Below are 23,841 nucleotides of genomic sequence, written 5' to 3' on the forward strand. Positions count from 1 at the left end.
GATTTGGGTTGCCTACTTGCAGCCCCAAGGAGACATTTCAAGCAGTGCTGGTAGCAGTCAGGAAGTGCCTCGGATAGAAGACGGAGATTCCAAAGCGACTCCCCAACATCTCTGCCTTTCTCCAGGCTGAGAAAAAGCATACTCTGATGCAAACACTCTCAAATTAAGTACTGTGAACAGGAAATCATGTCAGGATTGGTCTAAGCCATGCATTGCTAAGATTCAGGGAACATATTTTCAGGGTAAGGAGATTTTGGAAAGACTTGTCATTTTGCTCGATTGTGAATCCATTAATTACATATTTACAAAGGGAAAATGTACAGTTAGAAACTTCATTTTACAACAGAGACTGTGATTGAGACTAGACAAAAGCAAATGGTTAGCAGAGACATTCCAATTTTAATCTATACATCCACAATATTACTCTAACACTTTAGTGTTCCTTTTTTTTTTTTTAATATGATCTCTTTATAAAGCATTTATTCCTTAAGCAAACTAACACAAGTACTCAAGTTATCTCAGGATAGTTATTTTAAAAGTCAATGCAGTAATTCATAATAAACATAATGCTTTGTTTGTTTGTTTGTTTTTTGTTTTTTAAACAAAGTCATTCATCATATAAACAAATGAACCAGTCAGACATTAAATAAATATTCATACTGGTGGATACTAACTTTTTGCTTTGGACCTGATCCTGCAAGCCCTCTGTATACATCAATCCCCAGAGAATGATTGCTTTAATTTCTTGTTCTATTCTACTATTTTACTTTGAACTGAGCAAATAATTTCTGGCCTCTAAGTTAAAAAATTGAAATAAGCACCGGATTATACCTCAGCAGATGATTTCCTTACACATTTGTAATCATTATTTACATTATTTTCACTCATGTTTTCATTCATGTGCATGAAATGTGTAAGGAAACTTGGAGCAAAACACACAAAAGCAGGCAGAGGGCCTCAGAGAAGAATCTTCCTTTGAATAGGAAAGTATGTAGGGGGATCAAATGTACCCTCAGCAAATGTACGCTTGGTGATGATATAAAGCTGAGTAGTGCAGTTGACACAACGGAAGGGAGAGACACCACCCAGAGGGACCTGGACTCAAAAAGTCCAAGGCTTAAAAAGTGGGCACATGAGAACCTGATGAGATTCAACAATGCCAAGTGTAGGGTGTTGCACTTTAGTCAGGGCAATCCCAGATACAGACTCCCTAAGAGCAACCCCATGGAGAAGGCCTTACAGGTACTAGTAGATGGGAAGCTGGACATGAGCCAGCAGTGTGCTCCTGCAGCCTTGAAGGCCAACTGTATCCTGGAGTGCATCAACAGAGGGGTGACAGCAGAGAGAGAGAGGTGACTGTCCCCCTCTGCACTGCCCTTGTCAGGCTCCATCTGGAGCACTACATCCAGGCCTGGGACCCCCAGCACACAAGGGAAAAAGAGCTGTTGGAGCGAGTCCAGAGGAGGCCACAAAGATGCACAGATGGAGCACCTCTTTTAAGAAGAAGGTGTGAGAAGGCTGGGCTTGTCCAGCCTGAAGAAAAGAAGGCTCCAGGGACACCTAATTGCAGTCTTCCAGTGCTTGAAGGGAGTTTACAAGCAGGAGTGGGACCGACTTTTTACACAGTCCAGTAGTGATAGAACAAGGGGGAATGGCTTTAAACTAAAAGAGGGGAGATTCAGATCAGATTTTAGGAAGAATTTTTTTACTTGGAGGTCAGTGAGTCTCTGGCACAGGCTGCCCAGAGAAGCTGTGAATGCCCCCTCCATGGAGGTGCTCAAGGCCAGGCTAGATGAGGCACTGTGCAGCTTGATCTGGTGGCTAGTAATACTGCTCATGGCAGAGGGTTTGGAAGTAGGTGATCTTTTAAGGTCTCTTCCACCCATTCTATGATTCTATGATTCTATGAAATCATCACAAACATTTATCAGCAGGAATTCACTTTCCTGTTCCTTGCTCTTGGCTTTCTAATCAAACTAAGCAAGAGCTTTGCACTCATGCAGATTCAAAGAGAAGTCTGCAAGAATTCCTTCAAAACAAATATTTTTATTTTCTAATAATTTTATTTTCTCCAGACATTTGAGCCACTGATACTGGGCTAGAAATTTCCTGAAGAATGATAAGCAAGAAGCTCTCCTCTGGGAGGGCAGACATGCATGAGTTATCTGCTGTCATCTACTACAATTACTAGCTTTTCTGAGGCAATGCACCTGGCCTTCTTAAAAGCATATAAAAAGGCTATGGCCAGCCCTTTATTATCCAGTACACCGACTCCCCTTCAGGGAAGCCATTTTCCTCCAGAACAAGCCACTCATAAATAAGAGACATTAATTGACCTATGTATCCTCCTGGTGCCTTACGAAATTTTATCAGGATATCTTCACACAAATAGACTTGCCAATGAATTCCAACCCCTTGGTTGCTGTTTGAAAGGAAACACAGAGAGGATAGTGGGAGGGGGATCACTATGAAAAATATATTTAAGCATAAGAAAACTTCAACAATTGCTTACGTTTTGTTGTTGTTGTTTGTTTGTTTGTTTGTTTTCCAGTTGTCATGGTTTTATGATGTTTGGTTATCAGTATTCCACATCATAACATCATGTAGAGCACTGGGAGTTAAAATGCTAATGCTCCACGTCCGGGTACCTGTCCTGGAAGAGGAGAACTACTACATCCCCAGAGAACTACTTGCTGTTCTGTTATCATTTCCACTCAGCGGGAAAAGATAAAAGGACTTCTTAGGTTACCTGACGGCCCTTTCAATTGTCTGGCCTGTCTCTGTTGCGGGTGCTGTCTCACCACAGCATTAGAGTAAGAGCTTTGGCTTTCAGACACACTCTCTCATTTAATTTGATTTACTAGTTTCAACCGCATTTTATTATATTGTATTATGGTGTGTTATCTTGCATTCTGATATCTTATTTAGTAAAATAGTTTGTTTCTCCACAGATTGTTACTGCTCTTTTGTTTTTAGGCCCATTTCTCTCTCCTTTTCCCCTTTTCCCTTATACCTTTTGCGGGATGCAGGTCCCTGTGTCCCTCCACCCCGCTAGTAACAAGACCATGCCAAACCAGCCCGTAAACCTTTGACACCAATTCAATTTGAAATGCAGATTGAAATCTAGAGTACTGAGATCAGAATTACCCGATGTATTTAAGTTTGACTGAAGGTTGATGGTTTCTTGGATGTCTTTGAACTCTTACCACAGTATAATATGAAATGTTGCAAGTATGTGGTAAAAATAATTATAACAAATTCACTGCCTGAAATGAAAAAAAAGGAACATCTTTTAAAATGATTCTCTATGATTCTCTATACATATATATATAATATATACATATATATATATATATGTATATAGAGGGACATATACACACACACCGCACACACACATGCACATTTGTAGATCCCCATATAAACATTTCTTCAAAATACAAAAAGTTGGTTCCATTATTTCTTAAGTTGATATCATTTTAAATACTTTACTCCATAAATCAGTAATACGACAACATCAGGCTGTCCAGAGAGATAGATTTTAACACAGTCTTATAACCTCCACTAATATAAATATATTGGCAAGGAATTTTGACCAGCAATTATAAATTTTGAAACTTAAATAATTATCCTACAATTACTTTAATTTTAACAACAAATTGTTTCTGAGTACCAATATTCACAGAAAACATAAAAAAAAGATACAGCTTTAACTTCTAACGCTCTCTATCTAGTGCAGTTTATGAGAGGAATGTAAAAGAAAATTACATATTAGAGATCCATTCTAAAAAGAAACACCAACTTATATGTTTCAAAAAAAGAATGTTGTTTGCCTGCACTTTACCATAAATGACCATGTTATGTCATAGCTTCTTGTCTGCAAATGAAGGACATTGGTTCAGAAATCTCCTAAAATGTATATGAGGATTAGATTAAATTCCTTTCCTTGTGAAAATAAAGTTCATTTACACTTAGAGTGAAGAACATCGAGGAGTTTGTTACTCTAATAAGACGTTTAAGGTAACTTGGTAGCCAGTACCAGTTGCATTTGCAAGCAACTCCTCGGTTTTTCTTCCTTTTTAAAAATAAAGGTACAATCATAGTTATTCGCTTACTTTAAAAATTCTAAAGATGAAGAAAAGTAGTGTTTATACATATAAGTCCTCATATAAATTATAAAACTCAAGTTTATCTAACAAAGTTCCATCCCCAGAAGAAGCATAAAGCACTTTTGTGGTACCTTCACTTTAAATATTTGTATCACATCAAGTCTGAAAAATGCAACAAAGATGATACTGTATCCTAAAGCCAAAAAGAATAATCTTCTGATGTAGTCTCTTGTGATGGATGTGCTCCATGAGATTGTGTGATTGCCATGGTTTGATTGATTTTCAAATAAAAGAAATCTGAAAGAGTTCACCTAATCAGTTCAGTAGGTATAAGAAACATCAGTGAACAGCAGACTCATCTGGTTTGAGGTCAGCAGTCTTTGGAAGACAAAGAGAAGGGAGTTTAAAAATACAACATCAAAATAAAAAAATAATGAGGTAAACTCCCTTTAAAAGGCCAAATGGGTTGGGATGTCAGGAGACAGTTCGATTGTATCTGACACCCAAATATTTCTCTAGCCAGAGTTCAGCGAGCTGCATGGTTGAAGCAAATGTACTTGCTTTGGATCCTAAGCACATTTTGTATTGTTTTGGATCTAAACTGGGGTCACAATGAACTGGGTGAAAAATATGAACAACTCCTACTTCTTGACTTCTAAAAGCCTTCAAGCCTGATGTTATCACTTTAGTATAGAGGTCTACATCCTCAAGACCCCAGCCTTGAATTGAGGTATCAAATCCACCAGCAGTAAGTAGGTCACTTTTGTAAATACATGTAATTCCAAATCCATACTCCCTCCAAAATCCAGTTCTTTTTGTGAAAATAAAACTACTGTCAGCTGGAGGGTTGCCTCCATATATTACTTTTGGATCATACTGGCTGAAGATGATAGGGTAGTAAACCTGTTCTCCCTGAATAGTGTTTTCTCTGCATCTCTGTAGGAAGTCTGGTGTGAATATCAGATCAACGTCACAGAACAACAGCAAAGTGCCATTGTCAAATTGGGATGAAGCCATTTCAAGACCTAAACCTCTGGAAAACTTTCCTGCCATAGGAACCAGGGTCATATCTGCTTTAGGATACTTCATGCTATATTCTTTAAACAGCTCTATGTGTTTACTGGAATCCTGTCCTAACTCAGAACTGAAGAGAATTATTGCCAACTTTACATTCTGTCTGGGAATCAGACAAGTCTTCTCAAAGTTTTCCATAAATCTTGAGAAAATGTCAAATCTTCCTATAAGAGGGACAAGAATATGTATTTTCTTGTCACTGTGTCCCACAATGTCTTTGGTGCCTTGGAATGATGAAGAAAAAATCTTTAAAGAATTTGAAAGAAAAGAGAAAGATTGTGTGTCAGCATTGGTGTCCTCCAGCAGGCTTCTTACATCTAGTTCTTCTGCTTCTCTGAAGAAAGGTTTGCTGAACAGTTGCTGAAGGAAAGCATGACGTCTCACTGGAACTGTAACTTTCCTTCCTTTGTGCCTTTTGTACAAGAGCAGTAAATCCAGGATGTACTCCACCCCATGCATAGGATCCACCCTGCGGTATCCATATTGTATTTCCTTGAAATCAATCAGTCTTCCTCTAGACCTAGAGTTCTCATTTATCATTTCCATGACTTGCATCACAGTGTCATCTAGTGCAGCCCGCAGAACACTGCTCACACTCTGCCGGGGTGGTTGGCCCTCTACCATCGAGTAAAGAAATTTTCCTGTTAGAAATTCCCACTCGATGACTTCAGATCTTTCATGTGGCTGGAAATTATTGAAAGATGGTATCACTCCCAGTTGCTGATCTTCCTTCGTTACTTTGCTGTTACTAAGTTTGCTCATGAGGGCACGTTCCCTATGGAGAAGAATGGTTCGATAGCGCAGTTCGGAAATTTTGCGACTCAGTATGTAATTGTGCAGCCTATATTGGTAGGCTGGCCTTTTGTTTGGATGAAGTGTTATAGCTGTGTGAATTTTGCTGCTGTGAAGGTCTTGAATATAACCCATGCGGTTGTGTTCATAGTTCTCGTGGAACAATTGCTGCATCTAGAAAACAGAGAAAAAGAAAGACATTAACTAACAGACACTGCTTCTTCCTACAGAATGATCTACATTGGTACCGTTGGTCATTAGCAATTCTGACAGATCACAGCTGTCTTTAAGCACAGAATTTTGAAGTATTCAAGAGGCTACTGGTTTTGATTGATTTTGGTCTTAGTTACAGTACAAGCCACAGTAAGTAACTAAACCTAACTAAACAGAAGGGCAGATATTTTGGGGCCATCTTTACTTCATTTACATTGTGACAGTGATAGGACAACAGGGAATGGCATTAAAGGGGAGATTTAGGTTAGATGTGAAGAAGAAATTTTTCACTCAGATTGTGGTGAGGCACTGGCACAGACTGCCCAGAGAAGCTAGGGATGCCCAGCTTCTGGAACACACCTGGAGATGTTCAAGGTCAGGCTGGATGGGTCCTTGGGCAGCCTATCTGATGGGTGGCAGCTCTGCCTATGGCAGGGGGATGAAAATGGATAGAATTTAAGACCCCTTACAACCTAAGCCATTCTACGAGTCTATGATTTAACTGCAACACTAATCAAACTTGTAACTGAGGGCTATTGGTAATTTTTCCGAGTTCTCATGTGCAGGCTGAACTATGGATGTTATGCATGAAACATCAAGTCTTCAGATACATCTAAAACCTAATTAGCACAGATCCTTACTAAAAGGTTAGCACCAATGAAGATGCATTTTTTAACATGACCCTGGATTTCTATCTACAGAGCTCATAGGTGCTTGTACCTCCTACACCCACACTCAGATGGATAGTGCTACTCCGCATTCATTAAGTAAATGGACTTCATTTCAACACAACTTTTTTTTTCTTTTTTTTCTTTTTTTTTTTCTGTTGGGGACCAACAAGGGGCAAAGAATTAAGGGACAGATCCATAATGATTAGAATTTGTGTGCCAGGAGAGATACATACAATAGTACATCAAATAAACTACTGATTCTGCTAGCATAACTCATCCTAACTGATTTCCAACATACTTCTGTGGCAAGAAAAGTTTACTTCTGACAAATTACTGATTGTAATGTCTACTAAATAGTGAAGAGATATATAGTCTAGGATTTTAAAATATCTAGTCTTTGTAAGCTTCTGTCCAAACAGCTGAACTACAAAGAAATCATAAAACTTCTTCTGACTCAGCTTAAAAGCAAGCTTGGCTCACTATATATTTAATGTTATGAATATTCATTCTTTAAAAGCATTATGGAGAAGTAAAGCATTCAGTCCATGAATAAATGTAAGATCCACAACACCTATTAATTCCACAGGAAAACAGAAATTGCCACTGAATGGTAGATAAAGAATCTGATCTTTTTCATCTAAAACCAGATTGGTCAGTAATGAATATAAATGGAAGATGTGCTAATGAGACAGAAAATCGTGTTCCATTATGTGTTGTAAGTTTAGGTATAATCAGATTTTAAGATTAGTATTGAAGTTTGTCTTTAATATACTGAGAAAATCAAGATAGGTGGCATCCAATGACACAATGTCTCAGATTGAAAATGTGTAAACCATTTTACTGCATTTCTTCAAAGAATGGAGACTTTGCTACAGGAAATAATAATAAGCATAACGCAATAAGCATACAGTAACTCTTACCAAGCTAAAATCTACAACAAGTATTCAAAAAACAATTGGCATGTACAAAAAATAGACAATGTCATATTCAGAAATGCAGAGGCTTACGACAAATTTATAGAACCTCTCTCCCCATCCCATTTTGGCCGCAAATCCCTGTGTACTATTATTCGGGTGAGCATGTTTAGGCTACACTGGAAATGTCATGGTTTTATTAACCAGGCCAAACCAGGCCTAATCATGACAGGAAAAACAACAACAACAACAACAACAAAACAACAACAACAAAAAACCCCAACGAACTAATAATGAAAAAATCCATTCACCAATCTTAAATTTGCCTTTAGCAGATATTATTTCAGAGTGACAATATTAGTTACAAAAAAAAATTCATGCAATTCGCATTCACAGAATTCCTGTCTAAAACTGTCAGAACGCATTAGTCCTGTCTAGAGAGGCATTTTTCTTCTTACTTCTGATGAGTTGAACCAAGGGCATGGTGTGGCTATTTCCTTGCTGTCATAGATAATATGCAACAATACTAAAAGTACTGAATTAAAGAATCCCAGAATCTAGGAATGGTTGAGGCTGGAAGGGACCTCTGTCCATCTGGATCAATCTCTGATCTAGCAGGGGAAGTTGGAAAGGTGAAGACCTTCAGGAATGTAGGCACACAAACTCTCTGGGAGAGGGTTACCAGCATCACTGGTGAAATCAAAACATGGATTCCTTGTGGATGAGAGATGGACAATGACAGAACAGAAAGGTTACATGATGGAGGACTGAATTCTAGAGAAAAATTCCTGGGAATGGACTGGGTATGGCCTGAGTGAGGACACTTTATCTTTGGAAGAGTCATTTTCCCTCCTGCCCCTATGATTCATGTTTTTAATCACACAAAAACAACATCTGATCAGGTGACATTTCCATCTTTCCAGTGACAGGCTCCACTCTCTTCCTTCTCCATTTTAATTAAAACTGTCTACTGTGTGGTTTGCAAGGCAACTCTTCTTGCAGAAACAAATTCCCAACAGCTATGCCTGCTTTCATAAGACACCAGAAGTAACAGTATTTTATTAATCACAAATATATTCCAATGGTTATATTATTTATGGGAAAAGTTGAATCTGTGATTTTCACTTTCAGAACTTCACATTCAAATTTCCTTTTAGGAGAGAAAAGAAAATGTGTAACTTTGAAAACAAAAGAAAGAAGTAAAGGCTGTTTGCTGAATGGTTATCCGCATCTTTCTTCACAATCCTCAGTGTACCTCTCTTTTTTATATCCTCTGATCATTATCACACAAGTTTCTCTTCTTTCTCCACAAAAAGAGTATTTGAGTAAGATTGAAACAATCATAACAACTGTTACACATTTATCTTATGGCATCTCAATCTTCAAAGCAAGTTTCATTTAAAGGAGCTTTAAACATTAAAAAACATTAGAATGTTTTTTACCACAAATACTTTAAGCAGTTGACAGTCACTGTAAAACTAAACACTTTCCTTGTGCAAACATTTCATAACCCTACCTCGACTTATTAAAAGCTCAGCGTCACAGCAGATTCACTAGCAGCATTCATTCAATAGGGATATTCTATTTACATAAATAGTGCATTTTTATTGCATTCAAATTTCAGATGCCTTGCTTTATTAGATATGCTCCACTGAAATCACAGTGAGATGTACTCCATTATATTAATGACTTAATTTTGATAATCAACAACAGATTAACAACAGCAATGAAAAGAAGTTGCTATCAACTCAGTAATACAGTACTATTGCACATATATAAAGCTGCACTAAACCATTTTCATCGTTGTTACTGAATATTTTTAATCTATCTCAATAACAAGAAAACAACTGAGAACATATATAATACTGGATGTATAAAATCTTTGTGAAGAAAGGTATTGAGCATTCTTACGCACTGTTTGCCCAAAGCCAATCATAATTCCCAAACACCACTTTAACGCAGAGAACAAATAAAAGAGAAATAAACTTTCTGAAAATTTCAGATGATGCTTTTTTTCTCCTTGCAAAGTGCAGCCATAGCAGTTGTAACAATAACTTGTTTGAAATAGCTGATTTCAATTAATCCAGTGGAACCAAATTTCTCTTTTTTATTTTTAATACACCACTATGACATTTTCATTTAAAAATTTTAATAACATTTTTTTGACTTCTTAGAATTTCAGATCTGAAATTTCTATGAAAATTATCAAAACGCTTTTCTACTTTAAGTTTTTTTGTTGTTGTTGTTGTTTTAATCTTAGTTCCACATAGAAAATTGTTTTCAATACTGTAGGAAACGAAAAAGTCTTCTTAAATCTCAAATTATTAAGTTCTAGATTAAATCACTTCAACATGATCTTAACTTCTTGAAATTTCTGAAGGTGTTTGATCCTAGGAAGCAAAGGGAAAGATGGCTATTCTTCTCAGAGAATGGATCTATGCAAGGTGTAAACATGTCAGTGCTATCGTAAGTGATCTAGAAAAAGAAATTACTTAGGAGGAGGCAATTCAGATACTTGGAAATATTCAAATCAAAACCATTCAGCTAGATAAATGTAAAGCTGCCTTCAAAAGCTGTCATGATACTGAATGGCTAGGTAATAAAACAGCAGATTAAATTATGTGCAGAAAAATGTAAACTACATGTGAAGAAAGCAATTCTAATTATACCTGAATGATGGGAGATTGCATGACAGTTGTTTGCACTCTGTAATGTTACACAATTGTACAGTAGACAATTACATGCTAATGTAACTTCACTGCTCAGTAGTGAGCAAACAGGACCTACAGAGTCAACATAGGAAGTTCCACACAAAATATGTGAAGAATTTCTTTAAAGTGAAGGTGACAAAGCACTGGAACAGGTTGCTCAGAGAGGTTGTGGAGTTTCCTTCTTTGGAAATATTCATGACACATCTGGATACCTGCTATGTACTGCTAAAGGGAAACAGCTTTAGTAGAGGGGCTGGACTCAATGATCTTTTGAGGTCCCTTCCAGTCCCTGCTATTTTGTGATTCAGTAACAAGTCCAGAATGATTCGGAAGCATAACTGTGCTTCCAGTTACACAGCAAAGCTGTGTAAGTCCAGAGCATACTTGAACCTTGAACACCATCTGCAGTTACTTTGTCAATACCTTATTGTTCCAAATAAAATTGATAGCTTAGGAAGACAAAGACACTGGACAATCACTCGTGTGTACTGTTAGATTACTAGATGACTAGGATGGAAGGGAGTATTCTAGAGAAGGCTAGCTCTGAGGTAGGCCCACAAGGGAGGGGGATAGGAATAATCCCAATCTGTTCTCATATAGGAGCTCTGATACATAAAAGACTCAAAACCAGAAAGGTACTGACACATCAACCAGAGATCACAGACTCACAGAATCACAGAATCATTCTGAGTTGGAATGGACCTTAGAAGGTCAGTTAGTCCAACAGGGACATCTACATCTCAATCAGAGCCTTGTCTAGCCTGTCCTTGAGCGTCTCAAAGAATGGGGCATCCACCACATCTTTGGGCAACTTGTTCTAGTGCATTACTACTCTTACTGTAAATAACATTTTTCTTATATCCCAGCTAAATCTCCCACCTTTTAGTTCCAAACCATTTCCCCTTGTCCTATCACAACAGACCCTGCTAAAGAGCCTGCCTTTCTTATAGCCCTCCTTTCGATACTGGAAGGACACTAACAGATCTCCCATGATCCTTCTCATCTCCAGGCTGAAGAGACACGGCTCTCTCACCCTGTCCTCATAAGGAAGTGTTCAACCCCTTGGATCATTTCTGTGGCTCTTCCCTGGATGCACTCCAACAGGTCCATGTCTCTCCTCTACTGAGGACTCCACATCTGGGAACAGAATTCCAGGTGACATATCATTACAAAATCTTGAGGACCAGGATCACCTCCCTCACCTTGCTGGCCACACTTTTTTTGATGCAGCCCAGCATATGGTTGGCCTTCCAGCTGTGGCACATTGCTGGCTCACATTTAGCTTGCTATCCACCAGTCTTCAAATCCTTTTCGGGAGGGCCGTGCTTCATCTCTGCATCTCCCAGCTTGAATTTACAGTGGGGACTGCCACACTCAAGAATTAACTGGAACAACAAGCTGTGGATGCTAGAATTTTACATGCAAAACCTAAGCCCATACCCTAATGGGAGATTTCTATCATTTATATGATCAACACAAAAGTACAGTTTCTCCAGAACATTTCAGTGCTACAGACTGATGGCAAATCAGGTGAGACAGAGTTATAATATGCCTTTATTCCCTTGTACCTCTCCCTTGGTTTCTTCTACATGCTACTGCAGAGAGAGAATATTTGGCCAAGCAAACACATAACCATGACATAATGCAATCACTTACTGATCACTTAATGAAAGTGGTGAATGGAAAAAGTTATTTTCTGTGCAACAAAGGTATGCACAAAGTTTTAATTTTTCATATTGCATGCCTTTGTGATTTTCCTGAAGAGTATGCTGGCTTCTAAACCATTCTTATAGCAGAACTGATAGAAGAGTTGGCAAGACTTGCTGCTTGCCTCTTTTAATGTCAGCTGAAATTAGAGGTTGGCAAGAAACACAGATAATCTAATCATGCCCAATGGAACTCTGAAATGCAAGCAGGAACAAAAAGGAAAAGGCCAAAAAAAAAAAAAAAAAAAAAAAAAAAAAAAGAAAAGAAAAGAAAAGAAAAGGAAGAGATGAACCAAATTAGAATAAAGGCAACACTTGATTTTTGCAGCAGAGAAATACAATAGATGATACGTAAGTACAATGTAATTTGCATTGCAAGCTCAGAAATTGTAATCTTCATGATTTACTGATGTAATTAAAAAAAAAATTTCTTCCTCCACACACACGAAAGCCCAAACCAACACACGTTATTGCAAGACTATTGCATATTAAATAATGGAATGAGAACGGTGGATTTTAAATTAACATAATTTTTCTTTGAGCATTGTTTAAAAGCAATTGATGCCATTTAACAGCAAAGACATGCTACTTAATCCGCCAGCCACTCTAGCTATTCTTAAATCTACAATACTACTAAACTGCCCAACATTTTACCTAAACTTAGCTTTTAAAAAAATTAGAAACATGATCAACAGGAACTATTGCTGATCTTTAGTCATGCTGCTTTTTTTTTAGAATTTTGTTCTCCTTAACATGAAGACTTAATATTTTCCAGTGACTTAAAGAGGCATTTCATCCACATGAAGAATCTACACAAGATCTAAGTCTGGGATGATAATAACTGGCTAAACAGCAGCATACTAAGTATCTTAATCAAAAGACAAGAGAAAAAAAAAACATTATAACAATAATGGTGCAGCTTGAGAGAAAGCTACATATGCAATAGAATGTTCTCAATAATTTGTAGTGAAATAAAATCCAACTTGCAGCTTTCCAGTGGGTGATCATACATTTCTGGGTAGGGAAAGTACATATCAGCAAGTAATTTGGTGTAGTATCATGAGAAGAACTGTCAGCTTAGTTCAGGACTGAAAGAGTAAGACTTTTTTAAAAATTACAAAATAGTAGTAAATGGACAACAGAAAGACAACAACTAGTTACAAGGAAGTAGGGAACTGCTAGTTTGGAGGGAAGTCATTTACAGAAGCCCATAAGGAGCCCTACCATACTCAGTGACAGTGGCAGAAAGTTCAGAACTTGGCTCATGACACAAAGTCACAGACATAATGAGGGAAGAGGAAACATCCAATAGAAGTAGCAAAGAACTTGGCAAAATTCAGGACAGCACACAAAATTGTACATTCATGGTTATGTGAGGTAGGTGAACAAATATCCTAGGAATGTTGATTTTTGTTTGAACTGAAAAGAACTGACAAATAAAGAGTACACTAGCATGGTAGCAGACAAGGTGAATGGAAAACATCAGTGTTTCCTCCACCAAAAAGAAAAATGAAATCCTGTGTTTGCTTCAGTAAGAATATTTCTGAAAGACACAGTAGACAATTACAGTCAAATCTGAATCCACATCTTCATGAAATATGTGGGCCCAAATACAATGCAAATGGTATTTGCCAGGACTGCAAATTGTTCTGTGAGAAGAGATGAATGTTATTTGGCTTGTTTAAATTTGCAAAATGAAGGATAAGAATTGCACTGTCTCTGAACACATTAAATAAATAATAAATAAATACATACACAAATTAAATTAAATACATAAGATAAGAGATTAAGTGAAGCCTCTGGTGACTGGAAAAAAGTTAACATCACACTCATGTTCAAAAAGGGTAAAAAGGATGACTCCAGGAACTACTGACCTGTCAGTCTCACCTCTGTGCTGGGAATTATCATGGAACAGATCATCCTGGAAGCTCTCCTAAGGCACATGAAAGTTAGAGAGGTGACATGGGAGAACCAGCAAGGCTTCACAAAGGGCAAATCCTGCTTAACCAACCCAGTGGCCTTCTACGATGGTGTCACTGAATCAGTTGACATAGGAAGAGCCACTGATGTAATTTATCTCATCTCAATTTCACTACGGCCTTTGACATGGTATCTCACAACATCTTTCTCTCCAAATTGGAGAGATATGGATCTAATGGGTGGACTGTTCAATGAACAAACAACTGACTGCAGCACTGAGTACAGAGAGTGGTGGTCAGTGGCTCAGTGTCAGGTGAGCTTGCTTAGGGCGCAGATACTCTTTAATATCTTCATCAATGACACTGTCAGTGGGGTCGATTGCGTTCTCATCAAGCTGTGGAGTGTGGTTGATACACCAGAGGGATGGGATGCCACACAGAGGGACCTAGACAGATGTGACCAGTGGGCCCAGGTGAACCTCATTAGGTTCACAAATCCAAATGCAAGATCTTTCACCGAAGTCAAGGCAACCCTCCTGCCAACACAGGCTGGGGAAAGAAAGGATTGAGTGCAGCCCTTCTGAAAAAGAGCTGGGGATATTGGTGGAAGGCAAGTTGTACATGAGCCAACCATGTGCCCTCGCAGCCCAGAAAGCCAATGATATCCTGCATGATCCTATCCTGCAATGATAGGCTGCATCAAAAGAAGCATGGCCAGAAGGTCAAGGGGGATGATTCTGCTCCTCTGCTCTGCACTGGTGAGTCCTCAGCTGAAGTACAGCGTTCAGATATGAGTCCCCAGTACAGGAGACACATAGACCTGCTGGAGTGTTTTCAGAGAAGGCCACAGAAATGATCCATGAAATGAAACACCTGTCCTACGAGGACAGACTGAGAGATGTAGGTGATCTGATTCTTTCTAGAGAAGAGAAGGCTCTGGGGAGACTTGATACTGACCTTTTAGAACCTAATGGGGAGCTGCAGGAAAGAAGGGGACAGACTCTTCGGAAGGGTCTGTGGTGAAGAACAGAGGGAAATGGTTTCAAGCTCAAAGAGGGTAGATATAAGAAAAAAATCTTAAGAAAAACATAATATATAAAGAAAATATCTTTTACAGTGAGGCCACTAAGACACTGGAACAGGTTGCGCAGTGATGAGGTTGATGCCCTGTCCCTTTAAACTTTCAAGGTGAGGCTGGATAAGGCCACGGGCAACCTGATCTAGCTGTGGATGTCCCTATTCATTGCAGGCGAGTTAGACTAGATGGCCTTCCAGCTCTAAAGATTCTATGATTCTGTGATTAACAAGAGAAAATCTACCATGCCATATATTTGCATGGGTACAAAATTAAAGGGAAATTTCTAGCTAAAAACAAAACAAAACAAACAAACAAAAAAAAACCAAACTGTGCTCAAAATAAAAATAAAAAACATGCAGTGCTCAAAAGTTTTTTGGACTCTTGCAAAAAGTAGAACTGTGCATTAATTACTTATAACTCTTTTGTTTGCCCTCTTCTTTGATTAAAAAATAAAGGTAAATATCAACCCCACTTTTTTTTTCCACATTAATGAATGTATTGATATTCCACATCAGAACATGATGTAAAGCAGTGGGAGTTGAAGAGTTAATGTTCTTGTTCTGTGGGCTGCCCTTGTTGGGTATTTTGGGCTCTTGGAAGGGAGGAGAGGAGCGGCATTCCCGGAGGACTGGGAGGCAAAAGAAGAAAGGTGCAGCTCATGGCACGACACCAGCTGCTCTCCCTCTCGCTGACTCTCAGTTTGTCGTGGAGAAAAGCACGCGGTTCCCCTGCAGTCTACTAGCATAACACCTCGTATTTTGGACAGTTTTCTCCCTCATTTTGTTGGATTTTGTTGGATTTAGTAAATTACAGTTCCTCCTCACATCGTTGCCGTTGGGTTTTTTGTTGTTGTTGTTGTTGTTGTTTTTTAAGACTCATCTGCTATCTTCCAACGCTTTCCCCTCTCCCCCTCTCCCGGAGCGCACAGCCCGCAATGTGCCATGCCTCATTAAGTCACGGGCCGGGGTCGGCCGCGCCGTTAAAAGGTAGGGTAGTTTTTATTCCTTTCTCTTTTGTCTCCTTCTGGGCTTGTGCCCCTGTCACGGATTCAGATCTAGACATAACTCTGTGACAGCCAAAGACATTGGTTTGAAATCTGCTCTCTTTAAGCCAAGTTCTATCAAGAAAATGTGAGATCAAGCTCTCATAAAACAGTGCTGCTCTGCTAAGACTGGCAGGTACCAGCAGGTACTTTTTTTATATCTCTTTTTGGAAAAGCTTCGAATTAAAAAAAACAACAACACAAAACAAACAAAAACCAAGTTCTCCTGCAACACAGGTCAGACATTATAAGATGGATGCTTCAAGATGCTTTTCTTGCACATGATGCTAGCTGTCCTCATACGGATACTTCACCAACGCTTTGCTATACCAGATTAGTAAATCTGTACAGTGAAAATGCCTATGTTACAAAAAATATATGGTAAAGACATAAAATCTTATAATTTAGCCTATCAGCAGACAAATCATACAGCACTGACACTCAAATACAGAAGAATATATGCAAAGGAACAGCAAAATATCTAAAATGATCCTATAAAGAGAAGAAATTTACCTCAGTAGGTTCAGTAGGGGTTTGCAGTCCTGAACCTGACTTTCATATTTTATGTTTATGTTTTACATTTTTCTAACTGATGTATTATTTTTCTCAATGTTTTCTAAAACTGATGAATTAGGTGTTTCAAAAGTAAGGAGATTTAGTATTGAATCAATTAAGGAAGAACTTTTCCACTTTTGCAGAGCAACATAAGATGTACAGTTTCCATGGAAGACAACAGTCAAGATACAGAAACGCATCTTCTTCAGCTGGATTTATGCTCCCTTGGAAGTCATCAGTATTGGGTATCACATATCACATATATCACAAGCCACAGAACACTGCTTAACTCTCTGCATTAAAACTCAGAACTGAAAAATCGAAAGCTTAAGAAATCCAACTTGTCACAAAAATAATGTAATTGCTCAAACTTTCTGTAACAAAAGGTCAATTGTTGAGTAAAAATTGTTTCTGGTATAATTCTGAAAAACGGGATATGTTGTGAGTCCACACAATGTTATCTATTAATCACAAAAATATCACATTTTCACTTTCACTATAAGTTGTAAATTGTAAATCAGCTTCTGTGGTAACAATGAACGCAGGAGAATAATTACAATGTTCAGATCTCTGATCAGCTATACAGTCATCCAACTCTGTTTCAGTAAGTTTATAATTTAAAAAAATTACTAGGTTATTACACAAGACACATTGAAACAGTTCTGATAGTCATCACATCACCATCCCATCATTTTTTCTGGAATCCAATGAACAGAATTTGATATTTCTGTTTAAATGCATGATCTTTAAAGTTTTTTTTTTTTTTTTCCATTTTTTTTTCTGACACAAAATGTTGGTGACTATTAATTTTAAAGATTTTAATGTTTTTGCTTGTGAATTAGAGAATCTGTAATTTACTTTGTGCTAAAAAGCATGTTGGGACAACTCATCCCAATTTGCCAAGATGGAAATAAATATTAGATAACAGATTTTCATTTCTTTTAATAACACTATGAGAAGGGATAGTTTAAGATCAAGAAGCAAAAATACTAAAAAACATTTTCAAATACATGAATTATTTTGGAGATGATTTTAACTTTTTAAAGTAAGTAAACTCCATAGCTACAACAAGGCATTTATTAGTTTGACTAACAAGAATACATATTTTATTTTATGATTTAATAACAGTTCTAACACTGCTTTCAGAAATGTTACCAAAAAAACTTACGTTTTCTCTTGCTCCCTGTCATTCTGGGGGTAGGTAAAAGATCTAACCCTCCTTCCCAAGACAGGGGTAGCCCAAGTCCAGACTGTGGCACGTTGGGTTGTCTTCCTCAGCCAGAGGAGCACTCCAACTTCAACGCTGTTGAAGGAAGAACTTCAGAAGACCTTTGTTCCAGTGACATACCATAGTGACATGCCAGAAGAGACAATGGTCACTCCACCAGAAAAGAGTACCATTCAGGATGGGAAATATGCCATTCCTGAAGACGCCTGGTATACAGATGGATCCAGCAAAGGTAACCAAGCAAGTGGCGAGCAGAGGTATACCATCCTTCCACTGACACCCTATGGTTTGAAGAGGGGGATGGTCAAAGTAGCCAATGGGCAAAGCTCGAAGCCATGCGGATGGTTATCAGCAAGGAACCCGGTGACAATGCACTGAACATCTGCACAGATAGTTGGGCTGTGTATCAGAGGTTTGCTCTTTGGATTGCACAGTGGGCCACCCAAGACTGGACCATCCACACCTGACTGATTTGGGGCAAGGAGATGTGGTTAGATGTATAGAATGTGGTTAAACACGGAACCATATGTGTCTATCACATTTCTGGACATCACCCCTTGCTGTCACCAGGAAATGATGAAACCGACACATTGACTTGAGTACAGTGGATTGAGAACTCTTCTTCTGAGAACATCGCCCACTGGCTGCACCAGAAGCTGCAACATGCTGGACAGAAAACAATGTGGGCAGCAGCCAAAGCATGGGGCTGCCCATAACAATGTCAGATATCATCTAGATATGTGTTAAATTGCATCAACATAGCAAGTGGACTGATGCAGGCCTATCTCATACCAAAAGCAAACTAGGCCTATACCATCAAGGCTTTAAATAACTTAATGGCAGCATATGGGACTTCACAGGCCATAAAGAGTGACCAGGGTACACAGTTCACAGGCACGATGGTACTATGATGGGCACAAGAGAACAGCATTGAATGACGATTATATCTGCTGTATAATCTGCAGGAGCTGGCTTTATTGAACATTATAATGGCGTCCTTAAGGCTGCTCTAAAGATAGACTCTTGGTCCCTGGGGTGGACAAAGAGCTTGCATGAAACCCTGTAGGATCTGAATGAAAGATCTAGGTCTGGTAGACCCACTGCCCTAAAGATGCTTCAGATTACTTGGGTCTTCCCTCTTAGGATCCAAATTGTGGGCACTAACAATCAGGTCAAACTAGCAAAGAAAATAACCTGCTGTCTGCCCAAGAATCTGGAACCTGGTACCCATAGAATAAAATGGCCTTAGAAGGTGCAAGTAAGACTGAAGTGATGTGGCCTATCTGCACCTTGAAGGAGACTTTTGGAGGTGGGGAGTTTGGTAGTCCCTCCAGTAATTGGTACATGGTCTACTGACACTTTGGTCAACACTCCAGTCTTCATTGCTAAGGGGACCCTAATCATGTCCCTGTGGCAAACCTGGACCCCACTTTTGGTACCTGATAAAAGTTATGCAGTCACAGATATCTGGCCAAAGAGTGTGACACAGACACCTGGAACATGCCCCAGTGCAAGGTGAAGTGTTGACCCAGGACAGGAATATGGCCTGTATCTTGTTATGGAGGGCAGATTTTCCTCTCGCTATCTCTGAAACATCTGTACTACTCCCATGAATGTTTGGAGTCTCTAGGATCACTGGAAGGAGCAAAATGTCATCAAAGCATTCCAGTGTCGCTGTGAGATCAAGAATGACACCCAATGATGACCTATGTGGGACTGACAGAACATAAGATGGACCTGCACCAAACAACTAGCATGCCTATGGTAACACTACTGAGCACTGGCCCATGAAAGAACATGAACCTCAGCCACAAACTGATCATAAATTGTCTTACATTGTGTCAACCTGAATCATGATGGGCAATTGTATAAGAGTCACAATGCTTTGGATCCCTGTACTTGGGAAGGCTCATGCTCCAGCTAGCTCAATCACTGGTTCATGCCATAGAGGGGTGGAGTGTATAAGAACTGCTGAGTCAAGGCCTGAAACACTGTTTGAGCACCTGGAAGGAAAGACTCAGTGAGAAATGGGAGTACAGATGGAGGCAATTCGCCCGTCTAACTGGAAGACTTCAGGGCTGACTGCCACTGAGGAAAGATCTCTTGCTGGAGATCCCTCCTTTGTGGAGTCTTTTTGCAAGCCTAGATCTTCAAAGACAGGCGAGTATTCTTTTTGTGAAACAGATCATACCAACATTCAGCAAATGAGATTTAGTGCCTCTGGACAACAAAACAATCAGTGTGGAGTAGTGAAAATAGAACTCTTTATTTTTAACTTGGTGAGCACATCCTGGAAACAAATTATTGCAAGTCCCATTTTTAGATAAGAAAAGACATGCATCAGCAGATTGATATAGCATGGCCCAAGGCTCCCTATTCGATCTCTTCTGATTAAATTTTCTCTTCTTACAATCACATACTCTCTTCTAACATTTACAGCAACTTCTACAAAATCTGGGAACAACTGAAACCTTATCCCAGTGGCTGATAAAATGCTCACAGTTTTTTCCCATAAGTAACCCCTGGAGAATTAAAGACTGAAGCAGAGAAATTAAGAATCATCCAGCCTGAATTCTCCACCAAAAAGCAACACACAAAATCAATATGTGACGATTTTCTGTGATGCCTCCTCAGCCCCTTGACACAAAGACCAGCCTGCTTCACCAGCCGGCATTCTGCTACTCTGCATAACAGGCCAGCCTTAGTTTCTGATTTAATTTCGTGCATTTGCACTGCACTGAACCATTACTCAGCTGAGCTGAATAGCATGAGCTCCTCATGAACAAACTTTCCCTTTCTTACCTTGTCAATAAAAAACAAAACAAAACAAAACAAAAAAAAGCAAATAAACAAAAGGTGGTGAGAAATTAAGAAAATGAAATCAAATTAAGATTTCACTCCTTACAGTGTAATCAAGGAGCTTAAGTAGTGCTTCCTTCCAGCTGATTTTATTAACATTAAAGTTTATGACAAGTTATGAACCATCCTTGAGCTAAACATCCAATTAAAATAACATAAGCATGGCAGGATGTTTGTTACAATGTTTTTCTTAAAGAAATCCTAATTATATTGCCATTCTACTTTTCCACAGGCAGAGCAGAGTTTTCTAACTAGACGGGATGAAAATATAGTATTAATTAAAAATAATTAAAATTAATTAAAATGAATATGTTTGCACATTACTGAGAATTAGTCTTATGCTAAAAATAAAATCCAAGTGTAGTGAGTTATATGCTTCATGATGATGATACATGCTGCACCAAATAGTGACTCCTCATTTTCTTGGTATTATGAAATTTCATTAACAGGACACTTTGTTACAGAATCACAGAATCACAGAATCACAAGGTTGGAAACGACCTGCAAGATCATCTAGTCCAACCACCCTCCCATTCCTATCAGTGCCACAAGCTACTAAACCGTCTCTCGTAGCTCCTCATCCAGGCGCCTCTTGAACACTGCCAGGGATGGCGACTCCACCACCTCCCTGGGCAGCCATTCCAGTGCCTGACCACCCTCTGAGAGAAAAAGTTTCTCCTAATATCCAACCTAAACCTTCTCTGGTACAACTTCTTGCCATTTCCTCGGGTCCTACTATTTGCCTGGGAGAAGAGGCCAGACCCATTTGCACCACAACCTCCCTTCAGGAAGTTGTAGAGAGCAGTGAGGTCTCCCCTGAGCCTCCTCTTCTCCAGACTGAACAAGCCCAGCTCCTTCAGCCTCTCCTCATAAGACTTGTGCTCCAGACCCCTCACCAGTTTCGTTGCCCTTCTCTGGACACGCTCCAGGGCCTCAATGTCTTTCTTGCAGTGAGGGGCCCAAAACTGAACACAATACTCGAGGTGCGGCCTCACCAGTGCTGAGTACAGGGGGATGATCACCTCCCTGCTCCTGCTGGCCACTCTATTTCTAATGCAGGCCAGGATGCCATTGGCCCTCTTGGCCACTTGGGCACACTGTCGGCTCATGTTCAGCCGAGCATCAACCAACACCCCAAGGTCCCTTTCCTCTTCACAATCATCCAACCACTCATCCCCAAGCCTGTAACGCTGCCTGGGGTTGTTGTGGCCAAAGTGCAGAACCCGACATTTGGCCTTGTTAAACCTCATCCCATTCATCTCAGCCCAGCGATCCAGCTTACCTAGATCCCTCTGCAGGGCCTCCCTGCCCTCAGGCAGATCGACACAGCCTCCCAACTTGGTGTCATCTGCAAACTTACTCAGGGTACACTCAATCCCTTCATCTAAGTCATCAGTGAAGATGTTAAACAGGATGGGCCCCAGTACCGACCCCTGGGGGACACCACTTGTAACAGGTCTCCAGCTGGACTTCACTCCATTGACCACCACCTGTTGAGCACGGCCCTCCAGCCAGTTCCTTATCCAACGGAGGGTAAAACTGTCCAAGCCATGGGCAGCCAGTTTCCGCAGAAGGATACTGTGTGAGACCATGTCAAAGGCTTTGCTGAAGTCTAGGTAGACTACATCAACTGCCTTTCCCTCATCTACCAGTTTGGTCACCCAGTCGTAGAAGGAGATGAGGTTGGTCAAACACCACCTGCCTTTCATGAACCCATGCTGGCTGGGCCTGATCCCGTGGACAAGCTGTGTGATCTCTCCCAGGAGGATTTGTTCCATGACCTTCCCTGGCACTGATGTCAGGCTGACAGGCCTGTAGATCCCCGGATCCTCCTTACGGCCCTTCTTGTAGATGGGAGTCACATCAGCAAGCCTCCAATCCTCTGGAATCTCTCCAGTCAACCAGGAGCGCTGGTAGATAGCCGAGAGCAGCTTAGCGATCACCCCCGCCAACTCCCTCAGCACCCTAGGATGAAGCCCATCCGGTCCCATGGACTTGTGACTGTCCAGATGGAGGAGGAGCTCTCTAACTGTCTCCACCTCGATCTCCGGGGAGATACGCTGCACGTCAGCCCAGATATCCAGATCAGGGCACAAAGTGCCCTGAAGATAGCTGCTCATTAGTGCTGCTCATTAGTAAAACCAAAAAGACTTCCAGCTACAGAGTGGTAATTCAAAATCCACTTTATACTGCTCATATGTCTTTACAGCTGAAAATGTTATTTTTTCTAATACACGTTCGAATATTTATGTTATGAATAAGGTGGTATTACCTCCCATTGTCAATTTCTAAGTCAAGACACAAAATTCAAACTAATTTATTTCAGATTGTAGAAGATCTCTGTATTTACTGGCTCCTCAATAATAAATTACAGACTTATTACAAATCATAAAACATGTCTAGCCCAGTGATTAACCTGTTTAAGTATTCATAATCTACATATGCTGTATCATGTATAATAGATCTTATGCCAAAACTGTAACAACATGTTAAAATACAGAGAAAAGAGTGCTATAAATGCTAACCATAAAGATTAAGGAACAACAACAAAAAACAAACAAACAACAAAACCAGCAAAACAATAAGGATGACAAAAGGAGAACAGTTCCTCTGTCAGAGGAAGTGCTGTTTCATAGAAATGTCCACAGCACACAGAATGAAAGGAAAGTTTTCTCAAGCAGTTTCATTTTCTGATCAGCTTGAAAAAACATGATAGAGCCTTGGGAAACTCACCTAATAATCCCATTACATTTGTTTTCTTGGAGATACGCCTACAAGGAGCTGTTATTTCTGTTACAAGCATACTTACAAATACCTATCAAAGAATAAAATTATACATGTATTAAATACACCAAACAAAATGGGGGAAGATAAAAGAGAACTTCAAAGAAATGAGATTATTCAAATAGAAGACAACAAAATTGATTTTCCTGCTCTGTGACTGCCAACAGATGTGGAATGTGGGGATTTGAG

At 39.5% G+C, this 23,841-nt stretch overlaps 1 protein-coding gene across 1 annotated transcript in view; it reads right to left on the minus strand.

The window, feature by feature from the left end:
• Positions 1-3,498: 3,498 nt before the first annotated feature.
• The window catches only part of CHSY3 (chondroitin sulfate synthase 3), a 156,279-nt gene continuing 135,936 nt past the window's right edge, over positions 3,499-23,841 (minus strand). The window contains exon 3 of the mRNA XM_042866348.1: positions 3,499-6,146. Coding sequence (XP_042722282.1) covers positions 4,581-6,146 — 1,566 coding nt within the window. The 3' untranslated portion in view covers positions 3,499-4,580. The remainder of the gene's footprint in view (positions 6,147-23,841) is intronic.

Source organism: Lagopus leucura, unplaced genomic scaffold (genome assembly GCF_019238085.1).
Source record: "Lagopus leucura isolate 7727_CA_CO unplaced genomic scaffold, USGS_WTPT01 Super-Scaffold_810, whole genome shotgun sequence".
NCBI classification, from domain to species: Eukaryota; Metazoa; Chordata; class Aves; order Galliformes; family Phasianidae; genus Lagopus; species Lagopus leucura.